Below are 15169 nucleotides of genomic sequence, written 5' to 3'. Positions count from 1 at the left end.
ATCCATGTTAATTTCAGGCTGTAACACAACAACATGTGGGAATGTCAAGAGTTTGTAAGTACTTTCTGAAGGCAGTGTATATCTTTTCATTAGCGCAACGTGACTGGTTGTCATGTCTGACTGAAATACAGGACAAATCAACCTTTTTTTCTAAATTAGTGGTGTTTGAAGTTGTTGGTAAAGTGCAGAACATGATTGTTTGGTTGCAGAACAAAGGGCCAAAATGCGAGACTGTACTGTACATTTCCTTGTTCGACTTCATTAAACACTGATGCTATAGAATAGATTAGAATATATTAATTAGATTAGAATAAAACTTTATTGTCCTCACAAAAATGCTATTTGTTTTAATTTGGAATTTCAAACCTTTTCACAGTTTCACAGTAGAAGTCATTGGCTCTCCCTGGTCCTGTGGCTCTGCTACTGTGAATCATGCTACTGTGTGTTTCGACTAACAAATGACCTCTTGACATAAGAAAATAGAAGAGCAAGCTTTTACATATTTATTCTATTGTAATAAGCGCTGTGCTATTGTCCTATTACACACACGCGCACACACAGAAACACATTCTTATGCAAACACGCACACACCTCCAGAGGGGTGTGTGAGGGTGGAGGAATGAGGGTGGATGTCTGTCTGAGGACAGGACAATGTTCTTCCTGGAGAGAGACCAGATTTATTATCGGTAAATAATGACACCCAGACAGACAGGCAAAGACGAACAGATGGATGGATAGTGAAGAGGAACAATCTAGTCCTGTATAAAATTGGAACCTTTTGAGTATTATCCAGATGCCCCAACTACAGCTATTATGCTTTATGAAACATTATAACACATTCATATGACAAAAACACTAACCCCATTTAAAAAAAAAAAATGGGCAACCAAAGTGCAAATGTTTACTGTTCTTTCTTGGTGTTTTTATAGGTGTACAAAAAGAAGACGGAGACTGCCAAGAAGGAGTACCTGAAGCAGCTGGCTGCATACAGAGCAAGCCTGGTCTCACAGGTAGGGACCCAGACATTGATTCTCTATGACTGTATGACTCTGATAAGGTAACACTGTTACACTCTTTTACCCTCTTCCAACTCTGTCTTTCCTGTTCTCTCTCTCTCTCTCTCTCTCTCCCCTCCTTCCAGAGTTACAATGATCCAGGTGATGTCAAGGTGTCCCAGGCCTCCTCTATGCTGGGTCCCAAGCCCCCCGTGTTCCCCGGATCAGGCCAGCAGCACCCCCACCCCCATCACTCCCACCCCAGCCTCTACATGAGCCACCCCTACCACCACCAGAGCCACCACCCCCACCCCCACCACCAGCAACAGCAGTCCCAGCAGCACCAGGCCGGCCTCAGCCCCCACCTGTCCCCCCTCCAGGGTCTCTCCAGGGGGGTGGCCCCCCGGGCCAGTGGACCCCATCCAGGAGGAGTGTCTCTGGGCAGCATGGCGGCGGCGACAACCCCTCCCCTCCAGATCAGCCCACCCCTCCACTCCCACTCTCATCTAGGAATGCACCACCAGCAACAGCTCGGTGGACACCCGCTGTCTCTGCACTCACCCTCCATGGCCCAGGTGAGTTCAACACACAAACACACACTCATGGCCCAGGTGAGTTCCACACTGTACATATTATGCATATTGCGGTAATACGCTTAAACATGGTCACCTACCATGTACAGTTACACACACTCACATAAACATGCATACGTGATGCAACCACATCAAATGGAGAGTGTAAGTGGTGTGTGTGTGTTTTATGGGTTGATGAGGATGTTATACTGTATATGATTCATGGTATTTACAATCACATCCGGTCCCTTCATGTTCCCTCAGGGCCAGAGATTGAGGGCAAGCCAGGATGTATTCATATCTGCCAGCCTGATACTGTACACACACACACACACACACACACACACACACACACACACACACACACACACGCGCGCGCGCGCGCGCACGCACGCACGCACGCACGCACGCACGCACGCACGCACGCACGCACGCACGCACGCACGCACACACACACACACACACACACACACACACACGCGCACACACACACACACACACACACACGGTCATGGAATTTTGGATGACGGTAAATGACCGTGGTCTACATAATAACCTTTAGAATAGCAATTATTTTCTTCTTCACATTTTCTCCTTTCCTCCGCTTCTGACCGCATGTGCTGCCATAGAAATAGAATGGGAATCCCATTCAAGTCAATGATGGCATAATGGGTGGACTGGCGGCCATTGCGAGTGTACCCATAGGAGCAAAGCAGGAAGTAAAAGCAGGAAGTGTACCCATCAATCTATGCTGTTATTTGTTGATTCAACTCAACTGACATGACAAAAAATACATTCCATTGCATGAGCCACATCAGTTAACAATTACCAAGGAAATTATTCCATCACAATATCAGGCAGCCATTGCAAGTGTACCCATGAGTTTATTCCATTCTATTCATCGCTTGCTACAACACCTTGCATTTTTCAGCAAGGGGCAACAAAGTTTCATCATGTTGTTAAGAGTCCATGTTATACCAGAAATGGAGTCAACCACACAGATGCCCGGCTGTCCCATCTTCAGTCAGCTGTCCCATCTTCAGTCAGCTGTCCCATCTTCAGTCAGCTGTTCCTCCCATCTTCAGTCAGCTGTTCCTCCCATCTTCAGTCAGCTGTTCCTCCCATCTTCAGTCAGCTGTTCCTCCCATCTTCAGTCAGCTGTTCCTCCCATCTTCAGTCAGCTGTTCCTCCCATCTTCAGTCAGCTGTTCCTCCCATCTTCAGTCAGCTGTCCCATCTTCAGTCAGCTGTTCCTCCCATCTTCAGTCAGCTGTTCCTCCCATCTTCAGTCAGCTGTTCCTCCCATCTTCAGTCAGCTGTTCCTCCCATCTTCAGTCAGCTGTTCCTCCCATCTTCAGTCAGCTGTTCCTCCCATCTTCAGTCAGCTGTCCCATCTTCAGTCAGCTGTTCCTCCCATCTTCAGTCAGCTGTTCCTCCCATCTTCAGTCAGCTGTTCCTCCCATCTTCAGTCAGCTGTTCCTCCCATCTTCACAAAATGTTGTTGGGTATATTTTGAAATGGTTCTGAAGGTTGTTTTATTTTCATGACGGTCTTTATCCATAACCGTAGGTTATCCATCCCTAACACACACACACAATCCCCCATTTCCCATTTTCTCCCAGTAATAAACAAATGCATTAGGCTGATGATGTGATATAAGGACGCCAACAGCAGCACATTGAGATTGATGAATGCATCAGTGGTGGAGACAAAACGCCAGGCAGGCAGGGCTATCTGATGAAGCCAGTCTAGCAGACAGGACAGGACACACACACAGGAAATGAGATGAGTTCTCTGTAGAGGCTAGTCAACAACACAGATTGGAAGAGCATCTCTCTCTCTCTCTCTCTCATATATATAGAGAATACATACAAGAATACAAAATGGAGCTCAATGGGCTAATTTCCTCACTAATGCAACAGAGAAGTTGTGCATTGTCCTGGAAATAAAATACAAACACACCAACAAACAAAGAAAATAATGAATATACCAATCAACAACCACAGAACAGTTGTGTTAGAGAGAGGACTGTGGGAGGGACACATCTAACATACCCCACTGTCTATTCCCTATAGTGTACTACTTTTGGCCAGAGCTCAATAGGTTGGTGTCGTTTGAGACGGACATTAGTTTGATAAGGGGACCAGGTCGTTATGGAAAAATCTATCCAGGGGAACAGGTGACAGACCTCTTCAGTGAGAAAGAAACATACCTTCTGATTTCCTGTCCGTGTTACCTAGAATGAACAACAAAACAACATTTACGTTTGAGTCATTTAGCAGACGCTCTTATCCAGAGCAACTTACAGTAGTGAGTGCATACATTTTCATACTGGTCCCCTGTGGGATTCAAACCCAAACCCTGCCGTTGCAAGCGCCATGCTCAACTGAGCAACACAGGACCCGGGGGAGGGTTTGTGGGAGATTCTAGGTAAAGGCGATGGGGTGAATTATCATTTTTTACTGTGATGTGGCTTTCAAGCCTAACTCTCTATGCCACTCACGTCCTAGACGAGTTATATCAATATAGAAAAGGCTACTCAACCTATCCTGGTAGTTTGACTGTGTCTAATCTCGGTTAACCCAGAACTAAAAGCTCACGGAATTTGGTTATGTTTACGTAGTCTGTCCAGTGTCCACGAGAGATTAGACTGTGTCCTACCACTCACCTGTCCAATGTGTTAGATGACTTAACCTTCTTAGAAGAACATAACGGAAAGATAGTGTCTTTATGCTGTAGCTTTGAGATTGTGGACTCTAGGTATTCAGTAAGCATTGTGGGAATCGTTGTTGTTTTTTTTAAAGAGAGGAACTGCCATTTGTCTCTTTATCTCTGCTCAGCAGGCAAATGAACTGTTGCTGTGGCTGATCGAACATTTATTTGAGGAGAGGGGGAGGAGGTTGTGGAGGGGTGCCTAAGTCTTCATACGGATTAGAATATGAATTTGTCTGAAGTCCAATTTGAGATGAGCTGCCTGTATGGGGCTGCCTGTATGGGGCTGCCTGTATGGCTGTGTCAGTCCGTGGAGAAAATAGGGGAAGAATGGTTAAACGGAGGTTTGGGTTTGGTTGCCACTAAGCCCCCAGCGCTCAGATCCCTCTTTTATTGGGGACTTTTAAATCCCGCGGGGAGTAATAATCCTTCCTCACTCAATTTTGCATATTTTGTTAGGGAGAGAGCGCAAACAAAAAAAAACATCAGGGCTCAAACTTTTCCCCTGAGCTAAGAGAGTAGGGGAAGGGGGGTATGAGGAGGTGGGGGAAAGGGGGAGAGGGAGGGAAAGAGAGAGATACAAAAGGGGCAGATGGGGCCTTTGTGATGGAGTGAAGGAGAAGAATTTGTGGAACAATGCCTGAATAGGTGAGAGTCTGAGGAGGGGGAAGAGAACTCAGCCACCTGCTGTCCCCTCTCTGTCCCCTCTCTTTTAGAGAAGGGTTTGTAGCGTAGCGCCCAGATTAACTTCCCTTTCATACGCGCTGTCTCTCTCTCTCTCTCTCTCTCTCTCTCTCTCTCTCTCTCTCTCTCTCTCTCTCTCTCTCTCTCTCTCTCTCTCTCTCTCTCTCTCTCTCTCTCTCTCTCTCTCTCTCTCTCTCTCTCTCTCTCTCTCTCTCTCTCTCTCTCTCTCTCTCTCTCTCTCTCTCTCTCTCTCTCTCTCTCTCTCTCTCTCTCTCTCTCTCTCTCTCTCTCTCTCTCTCTCTCTCTCTCTCTCTCCTCTATCTGTCCCACTCCTCCCTTTCTCCCACAAAAGAAAAAAGAAAAACTCTTCAAGAAACCCCAACATTAAAATATCTGCTCCCATAATTAAAATAACTACTTTCTTACTTCCCACCTTCTGTCTCTCCCCCTACCCCAGCTAGCTAGGGTCCACCTCCTCAGAGTACACTCAGTTCTACCATGGACTCTCTACAGGGCAGCTCCGTCCAAAAACCAACTCGTACATTGAGGATACTACAATACTTGCTTTATTGGTCCATTTGCATGGATATTCTTAATTTTTTGTAGTTGCAGTATCCAACCTGACACACACAGGCTGGGTGCAGCACAGGGACTACGGCAGAGCAGCACCCCAGGAGCACTTAGGATGCACTCATGTCTATCAGAGCCTATTTGTGTCATACTATAACTTAATATGGGTGGTGAATATTTAATTCACAGATTCTTATATAGTGTATCTGTGTACAGTACTGCTATAGAGAATTCTACAATACTTTCCCATCCATAGTATCCACGGATCAGTTATCCAAGTTATATCAATCAATCAAATGTATTTATGAAGCCCTTCTTACATCAGCTGATGTCACAAAGTGCTGTACAGAAACCCAGCCTAAAACCCCAAACAGCAAGCAATGCAGGTGTAGAAGCACGGTGGCTAGGAAAAACTCCCTAGAAAGGCCAGAACCTAGGAAGAAACCTAGAGAGGAACCAGGCTATGAGGGGTGACCAGTCCTCTTCTGGCTGTGCCGGGTGGAGATTATAACAGAACATGGCCAAGATGTTCAAATGTTCATAGATGACCAGCAGGGTCAAATAATAATAATCACAGTGGTTGTAGAGGGTGCAGCAGGTCAGCACCTCAGGAGTAAAATGTCAGTTGGCTTTTCATAGCCGATCATTCAGAGTATCTCTACTGCTCCTGCTGTCTCCAGAGAGTTGAAAACAGCAGGTCTGGGACAGGTAGCACGTCTGGTGAACAGGTCAGGATTCCATAGCCGCAGGCCGAACAGTTGAAACTGGAGCAGCAGCACGGCCAGGTGGACTGGGGACAGCAAGGAGTCATCAGGCCAGGTAGTTCTGAGGCATGGTCCTAGGGCTCAGGTCCTCAGAGAGAGAGAGAGAGAGAGAGAGAGAGAGAGAGAGAGAGAGAGAGAGAGAGAGAGAGAGAGAGAGAGAGAGAGAGAGAGAGAGAGAGAGAGAGAGAGAGAGAGAGAGAGAGAGAGAGAGAGAGAGAGAGAGAGAGAGAGAGAGAGAGAGAGAGAGAGAGAGAGAGAGAGAGAGAGAGAGAGAGAGAGAGAGAGAGAGAGAGAGAGAGAGAGAGAGAGAGAGAGAGAGAGAGAGAGAGAGAGAGAGAGAGAGAGAGAGAGAGAGAGAGAGAGAGAGAGAGAGAGAGAGAGAGAGAGAGAGAGAGAGAGAGAGAGAGAGAAAGAAAGAAAGAAAGAAAGAAAGAAAGAAAGAAAGAAAGAAAGAAAGAAAGTAAGAAAGAGAGAAAAAGAGAGAAAGAGATGGAGAATTAGAGAGAGCATACTTAAATTCACACAGGACACCAGATAAGACAGGAGAAATACTCCAGATATAACAGACTGACCCTAGCCCCCCGACACAAACTACTGCAGCATAAATACTGGAAGCTGAGACAGGAGGGGTTGGGAGACACCGTGGCCCCATCCGACGATACCCCCGGACAGGGCCAAACAGGCAGGATATAACCCCACCCACTTTGCTAAAGCACAGCCCCCACACCACTAGAGGGATATCTTCAACCACCAACTTACCATCCTGAGATGGTCTGATGTTCTTACACATCCCTGCACGTGACTTGATTTGGCTGTTATAGGTTTTGTAAGAGACATCAGTGTCATGGGAATTGCGTGCTGTGGACTCAGACTCCATAACAACTTGTGAGATTCTAACCATCTGTATGTACAGTGCATTCAGAAAAGTATTCAGACTTTCCGAAGGTTGTTGACCCCATGACTTTTTCCACATTTTGTTGCGTTACAGCCTCATTATAAAATTGATTAAATACATTTTTTTCCTCATCAATCTACACACAATACCCATAATGACAAAGCAAAAACATTATTATATTTTTTTTTTGTTATGTATTAAAAATAAAAACCAAGATGATGGAGGTCACTGTGTTCTTGGGGACCTACAATGCTGCAGACATGTTTTGGTACCTTTCCCCAGATCTGTGCCTCGACACAATCCTGTCTTGGAGCTCTATGGACAATTCGTTCAACCTCATGGCTTGGTTTTTGCTCTGACATGCACTGTCAACTGAGGGACCTTATATAGGGAGGTGTGCCTTTCCAAATCATGTCCAATCAATTGAATTTACCACAGGTGGACTCTAATCAAGTTGTAGAAACATCTCAAGGATGATCATTGGAAACAGGATGCACCTGAGACACCTCCATTTCGAGTCTCATAGCAAAGGGTCAGAATACTTGTGTAAATGTGATATTCCCGGGGGGTTTTATTTATAAATTTGCAAAAAAATCTAAAAACCTGTTTTTGCTTTGTCATTATGGGGTAATACGTTTTAGAATAATGTTCTGTAATGTAACAAAATGTGGAAAAAGTCAAGGGGTCTGAATTCTTTCTGAATGCACTGTAAATGCAAGGTGCTCATCTTCTTCTGAGGGATAAGTGTCTAACTAAGTCTGGCTTATTTCACATGATATGTGCACATACAGTATACAGTCGTGGCCAAAAGTTTTGAGAATGACACAAAAATGTATTTTCACAAAGTCTGCTGCCTCAGTTTGTATGATGGCAATTTGCATATACTCCAGAATGTTATGAAGAGTGATCAGATGAATTGCAATTAATTGCAAAGTCCCCCTTTGCCATGTAAATGAACTGAATCCCCCAAAAACATTTCCACTGCATTTCAGCCCTGCCACAAAAGGACCAGCTGACATCATGTCAGTGATTCTCTCGTTAACACAGGTGTGAGTGTTGACGAGGACAAGGCTGGAGATCACTCTGTCATGCTGATTGAGTTCGAATAACAGACTGGAAGCTTCAAAAGGAGGGTGGTGCTTGGAATCATTGTTCTTCCTCTGTCAACCATGGTTACCTGCAAGGAAACACGTGCCATCATCATTGCTTTGCACAAAAAGGGCTTCACAGGCAAGGATATTGCTGCCAGTAAGATTGCACCTAAATCAACCATTTATCGGATCATCAACAACTACAAGGAGAGCGGTTCAATTGTTGGGAAGAAGGCTTCAGGGCGCCCAAGAAAGTCCAGCAAGCGCCAGGACCGTCTCCTAAAGTTGATTCAGCTGTGGGATCGGGGCACCACCAGTACAGAGCTTGCTCAGGAATGGCAGCAGGCAGGTGTGAGTGCATCTGCACGCACAGTGAGGCGAAAACTTTTGGAGGATGGCCTGGTGTCAAGAAGGGCAGCAAAGAAGCCACTTCTCTCCAGGAAAAACATCAGGGACAGACGGATATTCTGCAAAAGTTACAGGGATTGGACTGCTGAGGACGGGGGTAAAGTCGTTTTCTCTGATGAATCCCCTTTCCGATTGGGGAAAAAGCTTTTCCGGAGAAGAAGGTGAGCGCTACCATCAGTCCTGTGTCATGCCAACAGTAAAGCATCCTGAGAACATTCATGTATGGGGTTGCTTCTCAGCCAAGGGAGTGGGCGCACTCACAATTTTGCCTAAGAACACAGCCATGAATAAAGAATGGTACCAACACATCCTCCAAGAGCAACTTCTCCCAACCATCCAGGAACAGTTTGGTGACGAACAATGCCTTTTCCAGCATGATGGAGCACCTTGCCATAAGGCAAAGTGATAACTAAGTGGCTCTGGGAACAAAACATCAATATTTTGGGTCCATGGCCAGGAAACTCCCCAGACCTTAATCCCATTGAGAACTTGTGGTCAATCCTCAAGAGGCGGGTGGACAAACAAAAACCCACAAATTCTGACAAACTCCAAGCATTGATTATGCAAGAATGGGCTGCCATCAGTCAGGATGTGGCCCAGAAGTTAATTGACAGCATGCCAGGGCAGACTGCAGAGGTCTTGAAAAAGAAGGGTCAACAGTGCAAAAACACTGCAAATATTGACTCTTTGCATCAACTTCATGTAATTGTCAATAAAAGCCTTTGACACTTATGAAATGCTTGTAATTATACTTCAGTAGTCCATAGTAACATCTGACAAAAATATCTAAAGACACTGAAGCAGCAAACTTTGTGAAAATTAATATGTGTCATTCTCAAAACTTTTCGCAACGACTGTACACTGAGTGTACAAAACACCTTCCTAATATTGAGTTGCACCCCTTTTTGCCCTCAGAACAGCCTCAATTCGTCGGTGCATGGACTCGACAAGGTGTCGAAAGCATTCCACAGAGAGCTGGCCCATGTTGACTCCAATGCATTCTTGATACACACAGGAAACTGTTGAGCGTGAAAAACCCATCAGCGTTGCAGTTCTTGACACACTCAAACTGGGGCGCCTGGCAGCTACTACCATACCCCATTCAAAGTCACGTAAATCTTTTGTCTTGCCCATTCACCCTCTAAATGACACAATGCATGTCTCAGTTGTCTCAAGTCTTAAAAATCCTTCTTTAACCTGTCTCCTCCCCTTCATCTACACTGATTGAAGTGGATTTAACAAGTAACATCAATAAGGGATCATAGCTTTCACCTGGATTCACCTGGTCAGTTAATGTCATGGAAAGTACTATGTACTGTACATGCTACTAAGATGCACTTTGGCACTGCAATACATGCTCCCAAGGTTGGATGCAACTCCTGTGCCTCTTCTGCCATTCATTCCAATTAGTGTGAATTGAAATGTATCCATGAACAAGATGGCGGCCATTAGCGGCACATTCTAGAATCTATGACCTAGGCCACTCTAGTAATTGAATGTATCTCCGAGTAGGATAACACTGGAAAACATGGACTCTAATGCTAGACTTCTCTTTTCCAGGGATTTCCTCTCCAGTCAGAATTCCAGAACATGATCAACTCGTCCGGTGGGCAGGGACTGTCCCCATCCATGGACTACAGACAGGTGTGTCGGAATGGGCCCAGCCAGCACCTCGACTGGACCAGCGAATACTGCGGCAACGGGTAGGAATTCACTCTCACTCACTCGGGCAGTTATTTCCATGACAGTTACTGGCTGGCAAGATTTCATGACCACCACAGCTCTACACACACCCATTATTCTATTCACACAAACACTCAGAATACTCATCATTATTATATAGTATGACAATAGAGAAACACAGCAGATATGAGAGTATGAACAGAGTTTATACTCTGTGTGACCTTTAGGGCAGGTTTCCCAGAAATAGATGAGGTCCAATTATGAACTAAGAAGTACTTTGAATGGAGAATCTCCATTGAGCAAGCTCTGTATTCCAGGAGTAGGTGATTTTGTTTCACTCTTCCAGTCTGAACCCAAGTTGCAATCAATCAAACTCTATTTTAATTGTATTTCACAACACAAATGCAAGGGTCTCAACACATGTTAAGAGACATTGATTATTATTGATTGATTATTATTTTATTATTATTCCTCATGGTTCCTCCATCTCCTCTTCTTTCAGAGCTCTTCAGAGAGACAAGCCTCTGTTCCTGACCTGATCTGACCTCTAACCTCCACAAAACCACCCCCGGAACAGACTGCAACCTGACCCGGTCCACATTCGGTCCCACTCTGCGTTCACTGGACCAAGGCATTGCCCTCAACCCCAGCAGAAACTCCTTGACCACCACCCCCCACTCTGGCCAAACCATCTGACCGTCACTCAAACAAGAAAGGCAGAAGCACATTTTCCAAAACATCCATATTTTGATATGTTTTGGTTCTTTGTGATCTACTTTGAAAATAATCATACTGATGTCATGAGTGGGTTTTGGATTCTTTGTGACCCACACTCTACCCTCACCTGATATTAGATACAAATGTCAAGTTAATGTTTTTGGACTTTGCAATGTATGCCCATAAAGGCACAAATAAATGTGTTCAGAGATGTGAAAGAATAGGCAGTACTGTCCTCTCTACTGACGTGTCATTGGATCGTTACTGATATGTCACTGGGTTGTGTTTTGAGGAAGACAAGCTGGTGACGTAAAAGCGTTATGTTAAGACCATTGTTCAAATCCCAGAAGTTAATTTAGCACTTAGGGGCTCTTGGGTCTTTTTTTTCCACACATAGCAAGATGTCAACCAAAACCCCAAAATTACTTTTATTTTGAAAGGAAAAACAAGATCTTTATCATTTGAAAAAATAAATAAAGAACACCTATTATATTTCTATACCTCTTTCCTCTTTCTCTTAATCTCTGGCTCTCTCTCTCTGCTACTGGACTGCCTTAGAGACTGTTGTGTGTCTTTGAGCAGTGTTGTGTTGCTCTTTCTAAACTGATGCTGATCATGTTCATAGGATCCTCTGTGGACTATGTCGAGGCTGGTTAGTATAGACATCCCCTCAAGCTGTACATAGAATTTTGTGTTACTCTTGCTCATTGGGTATAACAACAAATGCTTTTTTCAAGTGCAGTGTGATTTTGAATTGGATCACACTGGTTTTAATTTAACTATCAAAGAAGGGAAATTGATTAAACGGCTGTTATAGTTGTTTGGATTTTATTGGGGCGTAAACATTTTCAATATCATGATATTTGTAAGATAAAACTTGCTAAATCAGTAGTTTCCATTCTCTGAAATAAAGTCGTAAACTTTGGCTGCCCTTTACCTGGAAAACATCCCAATCCTGTGTCTGAGGTTGTTCCTCTTTAGGAAGTAGAAAGCGTCAGAATGAGAATGGTAGAGACAGATTGGTAGAGTGGCAATATATACAACCCTGACATCTGGCTCGTCGTCACTCTTCTGATCACTCCCATCTCTCTTTCTCCAAGTCTCTTCATCATGCTGCGCCTATTTATGAAACAATAACTGTAGGTGTTTTTATAAAGTCCTTATGTTTAATAGCGTTGATGATGGCTGTCTTCTCTGTTCCATCTGGGTTCCTTTCTCTTTGGCAGAAAAACGTCTCCAGGCAACAACAATGTGAAGAATTGTGTTCTTATTTTTAGTTTCTAATGTGTTTGAAAGAAATAAAGTCAAACCTGCATTTTTGTGCAGTAATCACTCACTTTTTGATTCCCTGTGTTTTTATTTCAACCTGAAGTGCCTGATGGATTGGGAGAACAGACAACTGAGTCCTAATTCTGTAAGAAGTCCGTGGGAATGTGTTGACTGGAAGTAACAATTTCAGCTTTATCTTGAAGATAAAAATATTCCTACAAAGATGTTTTGGTACTGTAAACTAGAAGTTATGGTAATTTCAGGGAAGAAAAATACTTTTAAATTCAGTGTCTCTACCAGTGGAGGCTCCTCAGAGGAGGAAGGGGAGGACCATCCTCCTCAGTGAATTTCATAAAAATTTAAATAGTGAAACATTAAAAAGTTAACCTTTTTTGATTAAACTATACTAAATATATTCAAATGTCACCAAATAATTAAAACACTGTTTTGCAATGAAGTTCTACAGCAGCCTCAACAGCACTCTCTGGGGTAGCACCATGGTGTAGCCAGAGGACAGCTAGCTTCCGTCCTCCCCTGGGTACATTGACTTCAATACAATACCTTGGAGGCTCATGGTTCTCACCCAGTAATTATGACAACTTCCGAAGGATGTCCTCCAACCAATCAGAGCTCTTGCAGCATGAACTGACATGTTGTCCACCCAATCAAAGAATCAGATAATTAATCTAGTACTGAAAGCATAAGCTACAGTTAGCTAGCACTGCAGTGCAGAAAATGTGTTGAGTAATTGCGAAGGGAAAAGGTGAGAGGAGGAGAGCGCGTAGATGCGAGAAGAAATTATACAACGAGCAAAGTGTTTATGCTGTTTGTATGTGGCTGCTATGAAAGTGAACTGTGTTTGTGAGTGATCAGGGGTGTCCCTTGCCGCATCCTCAGAGCATGCGCAAAGCAGCTGGCTGGTGCATTTACAGACATATTAAATTGTTCCCTATCCCAGTCTGCTGTTCCCACATGCTTCAAGACGGCCACCATTGTTCCTGTACCCAAGAAGGCAAAGATAACTGAACTAAATGACTATCGCCACGTAGCACTCACTTCTGTCATCATGAAGTGCTTTGAGTGACAAGTCATGGATCATATCACCTCCACCTTACCGGCCACCCTAGACCCACTTCGGTTTGCATACCGCCCCAACAGGTCCACAGATGATGCAATCGCCGTCACACTGCACACTGCCCTATCCCATCTGGACAAGAGGAATACCTACGTATGTAAGAATGCTGTTCATCGACTACCGCTCAGCATTCAACACCATAGTACCCTCCAAGCTCATCATTAAGCTGGAGGCCCTGGTTCTCAACCCCGGCCTGTGCAATTGGGTCCTGGACTTTCTGACGGGCCACCCCCAGGTGGTGAAGGTAGGAGACATCTCCACTTCGCTGACCCTCAACACTGGGGCCCCACAAGGGTGCATGCTCAGCCCCCTCCTGTTCACCCATGACTGCGTGGCCATGCACGCCTCCAACTCAATCATCAAGTTTGCAGACGACACAACGGTAGTGGGCTTGATCACCAACAACAATGAGACAGCATACAGGGAGGAGGTGAGGGCTCTGGGAGTGTGGTGTCAGGAAAACAACCTCTCAGGCAAGGTCAACAAAACAAAGGAGATGATCATGGACTTCAGGAAACAGCAGAGGGTGCACCTCCCTATCCACATCAAAGGGACAGCAGTGGAGAAGGTGGAAAGTTTTAAGTTCCTCGGCGTACACATCTCAGACAAACTGAAATAGTCCACCCACACAGACAGTGTGGTGAAGAAGGCGCAAGAGCGCCTCTTCAACCTCAGGAGGCTATAGAAATTTGGCTTGTCACCCCAAACCCTGACAAACTTTTACAGATGCACAGAGCATCCTGTCGGGCTGTATCACCGCCTGGTATGGCAACTGCACCGCCCTCAACCGCAAGGCTCTCCCACCAAAGGGTGGTGCGGTCTACACAACGCATCACCGGGGGCAAACTACCTGCCCTCCAGGACACCTACAGCACCCGATGTCACAGGAAGGCCATAAAGATCATCAAGGACAACAACCACCCGAACCACTGCCTGTTCACCCCGCTATCATCCAGAAGAAGAGGTCAGTACAGGTGCATCAAAGCTGGGACCAAGAGACTGAAAAACAGCTTCTATCTCAAGGCCATCAGACTGCTAAACAGCCATCACTAACACAGAGGCTGCTGCCTACATAAAGACTCAAATCATTGGCCACTTTAATAATTGGATCACTAGTCACTTTAAACAATGCCACTTTAATAATGTTTACATATCTTACATTACTCATATGTATATACTGTGTCTTATACCATCTATTGCATCTTGCCTAAGCTGCTCGGCCATCGCTCATCCATATACTTATATGTACATATTCTCATTCACCCCTTTAGATTTGTGTGTATTAGGTAGTTGGGGAATTGTTAGATTACATGTTAGATATTACTGCACTGTCGGAATTCGAAGCACAAGTATTTCGCTACACTCGCATTAACATCTGCTAATTTGATTTGTATTCATTCTGCCGATTCTGTTGATAACATTTCTTACGCTGTTAAACTCTGGCACCCTCTGGTAGCATTTTAGGCATAATAGTGTATACTACCCTCATAAAGTAAATTAGTACTGTTAGAAATGTAAGAACTGTGGAATTCAGATAAAGGTGTCAGAAACAATGCGACTACTACAGAACCCGAGATACAGCACACCAGATCTTTAACCTAATGGTGGCGCTCTAAACATGCGCAAATTCCCATTGGAACACAGACATCTTAAAAGTGCAGGGCTTGTGCATACC

General features: G+C 44.6%; 1 protein-coding gene across 1 annotated transcript in view; it reads left to right on the top strand.

Annotated features, from left to right (window-relative positions):
* The window catches only part of LOC120020553 (thymocyte selection-associated high mobility group box protein TOX-like), an 89354-nt gene extending 76928 nt beyond the window's left edge, over positions 1 to 12426 (top strand). The window contains exons 7-10 of the mRNA XM_038964261.1: positions 930 to 1010; positions 1142 to 1570; positions 10251 to 10393; positions 10876 to 12426. Of these exons, the coding sequence (XP_038820189.1) occupies positions 930 to 1010; positions 1142 to 1570; positions 10251 to 10393; positions 10876 to 10912 (690 nt within the window). The 3' untranslated portion in view covers positions 10913 to 12426. The remainder of the gene's footprint in view (positions 1 to 929; positions 1011 to 1141; positions 1571 to 10250; positions 10394 to 10875) is intronic.
* The last annotated feature ends 2743 nt before the right edge of the window (positions 12427 to 15169 follow it).

The sequence above is a fragment of the Salvelinus namaycush genome, chromosome 25 (genome assembly GCF_016432855.1).
Source record: "Salvelinus namaycush isolate Seneca chromosome 25, SaNama_1.0, whole genome shotgun sequence".
Lineage (NCBI taxonomy): Eukaryota > Metazoa > Chordata > Actinopteri > Salmoniformes > Salmonidae > Salvelinus > Salvelinus namaycush.
This window is presented reverse-complemented; position numbering and strand designations above follow the sequence as displayed.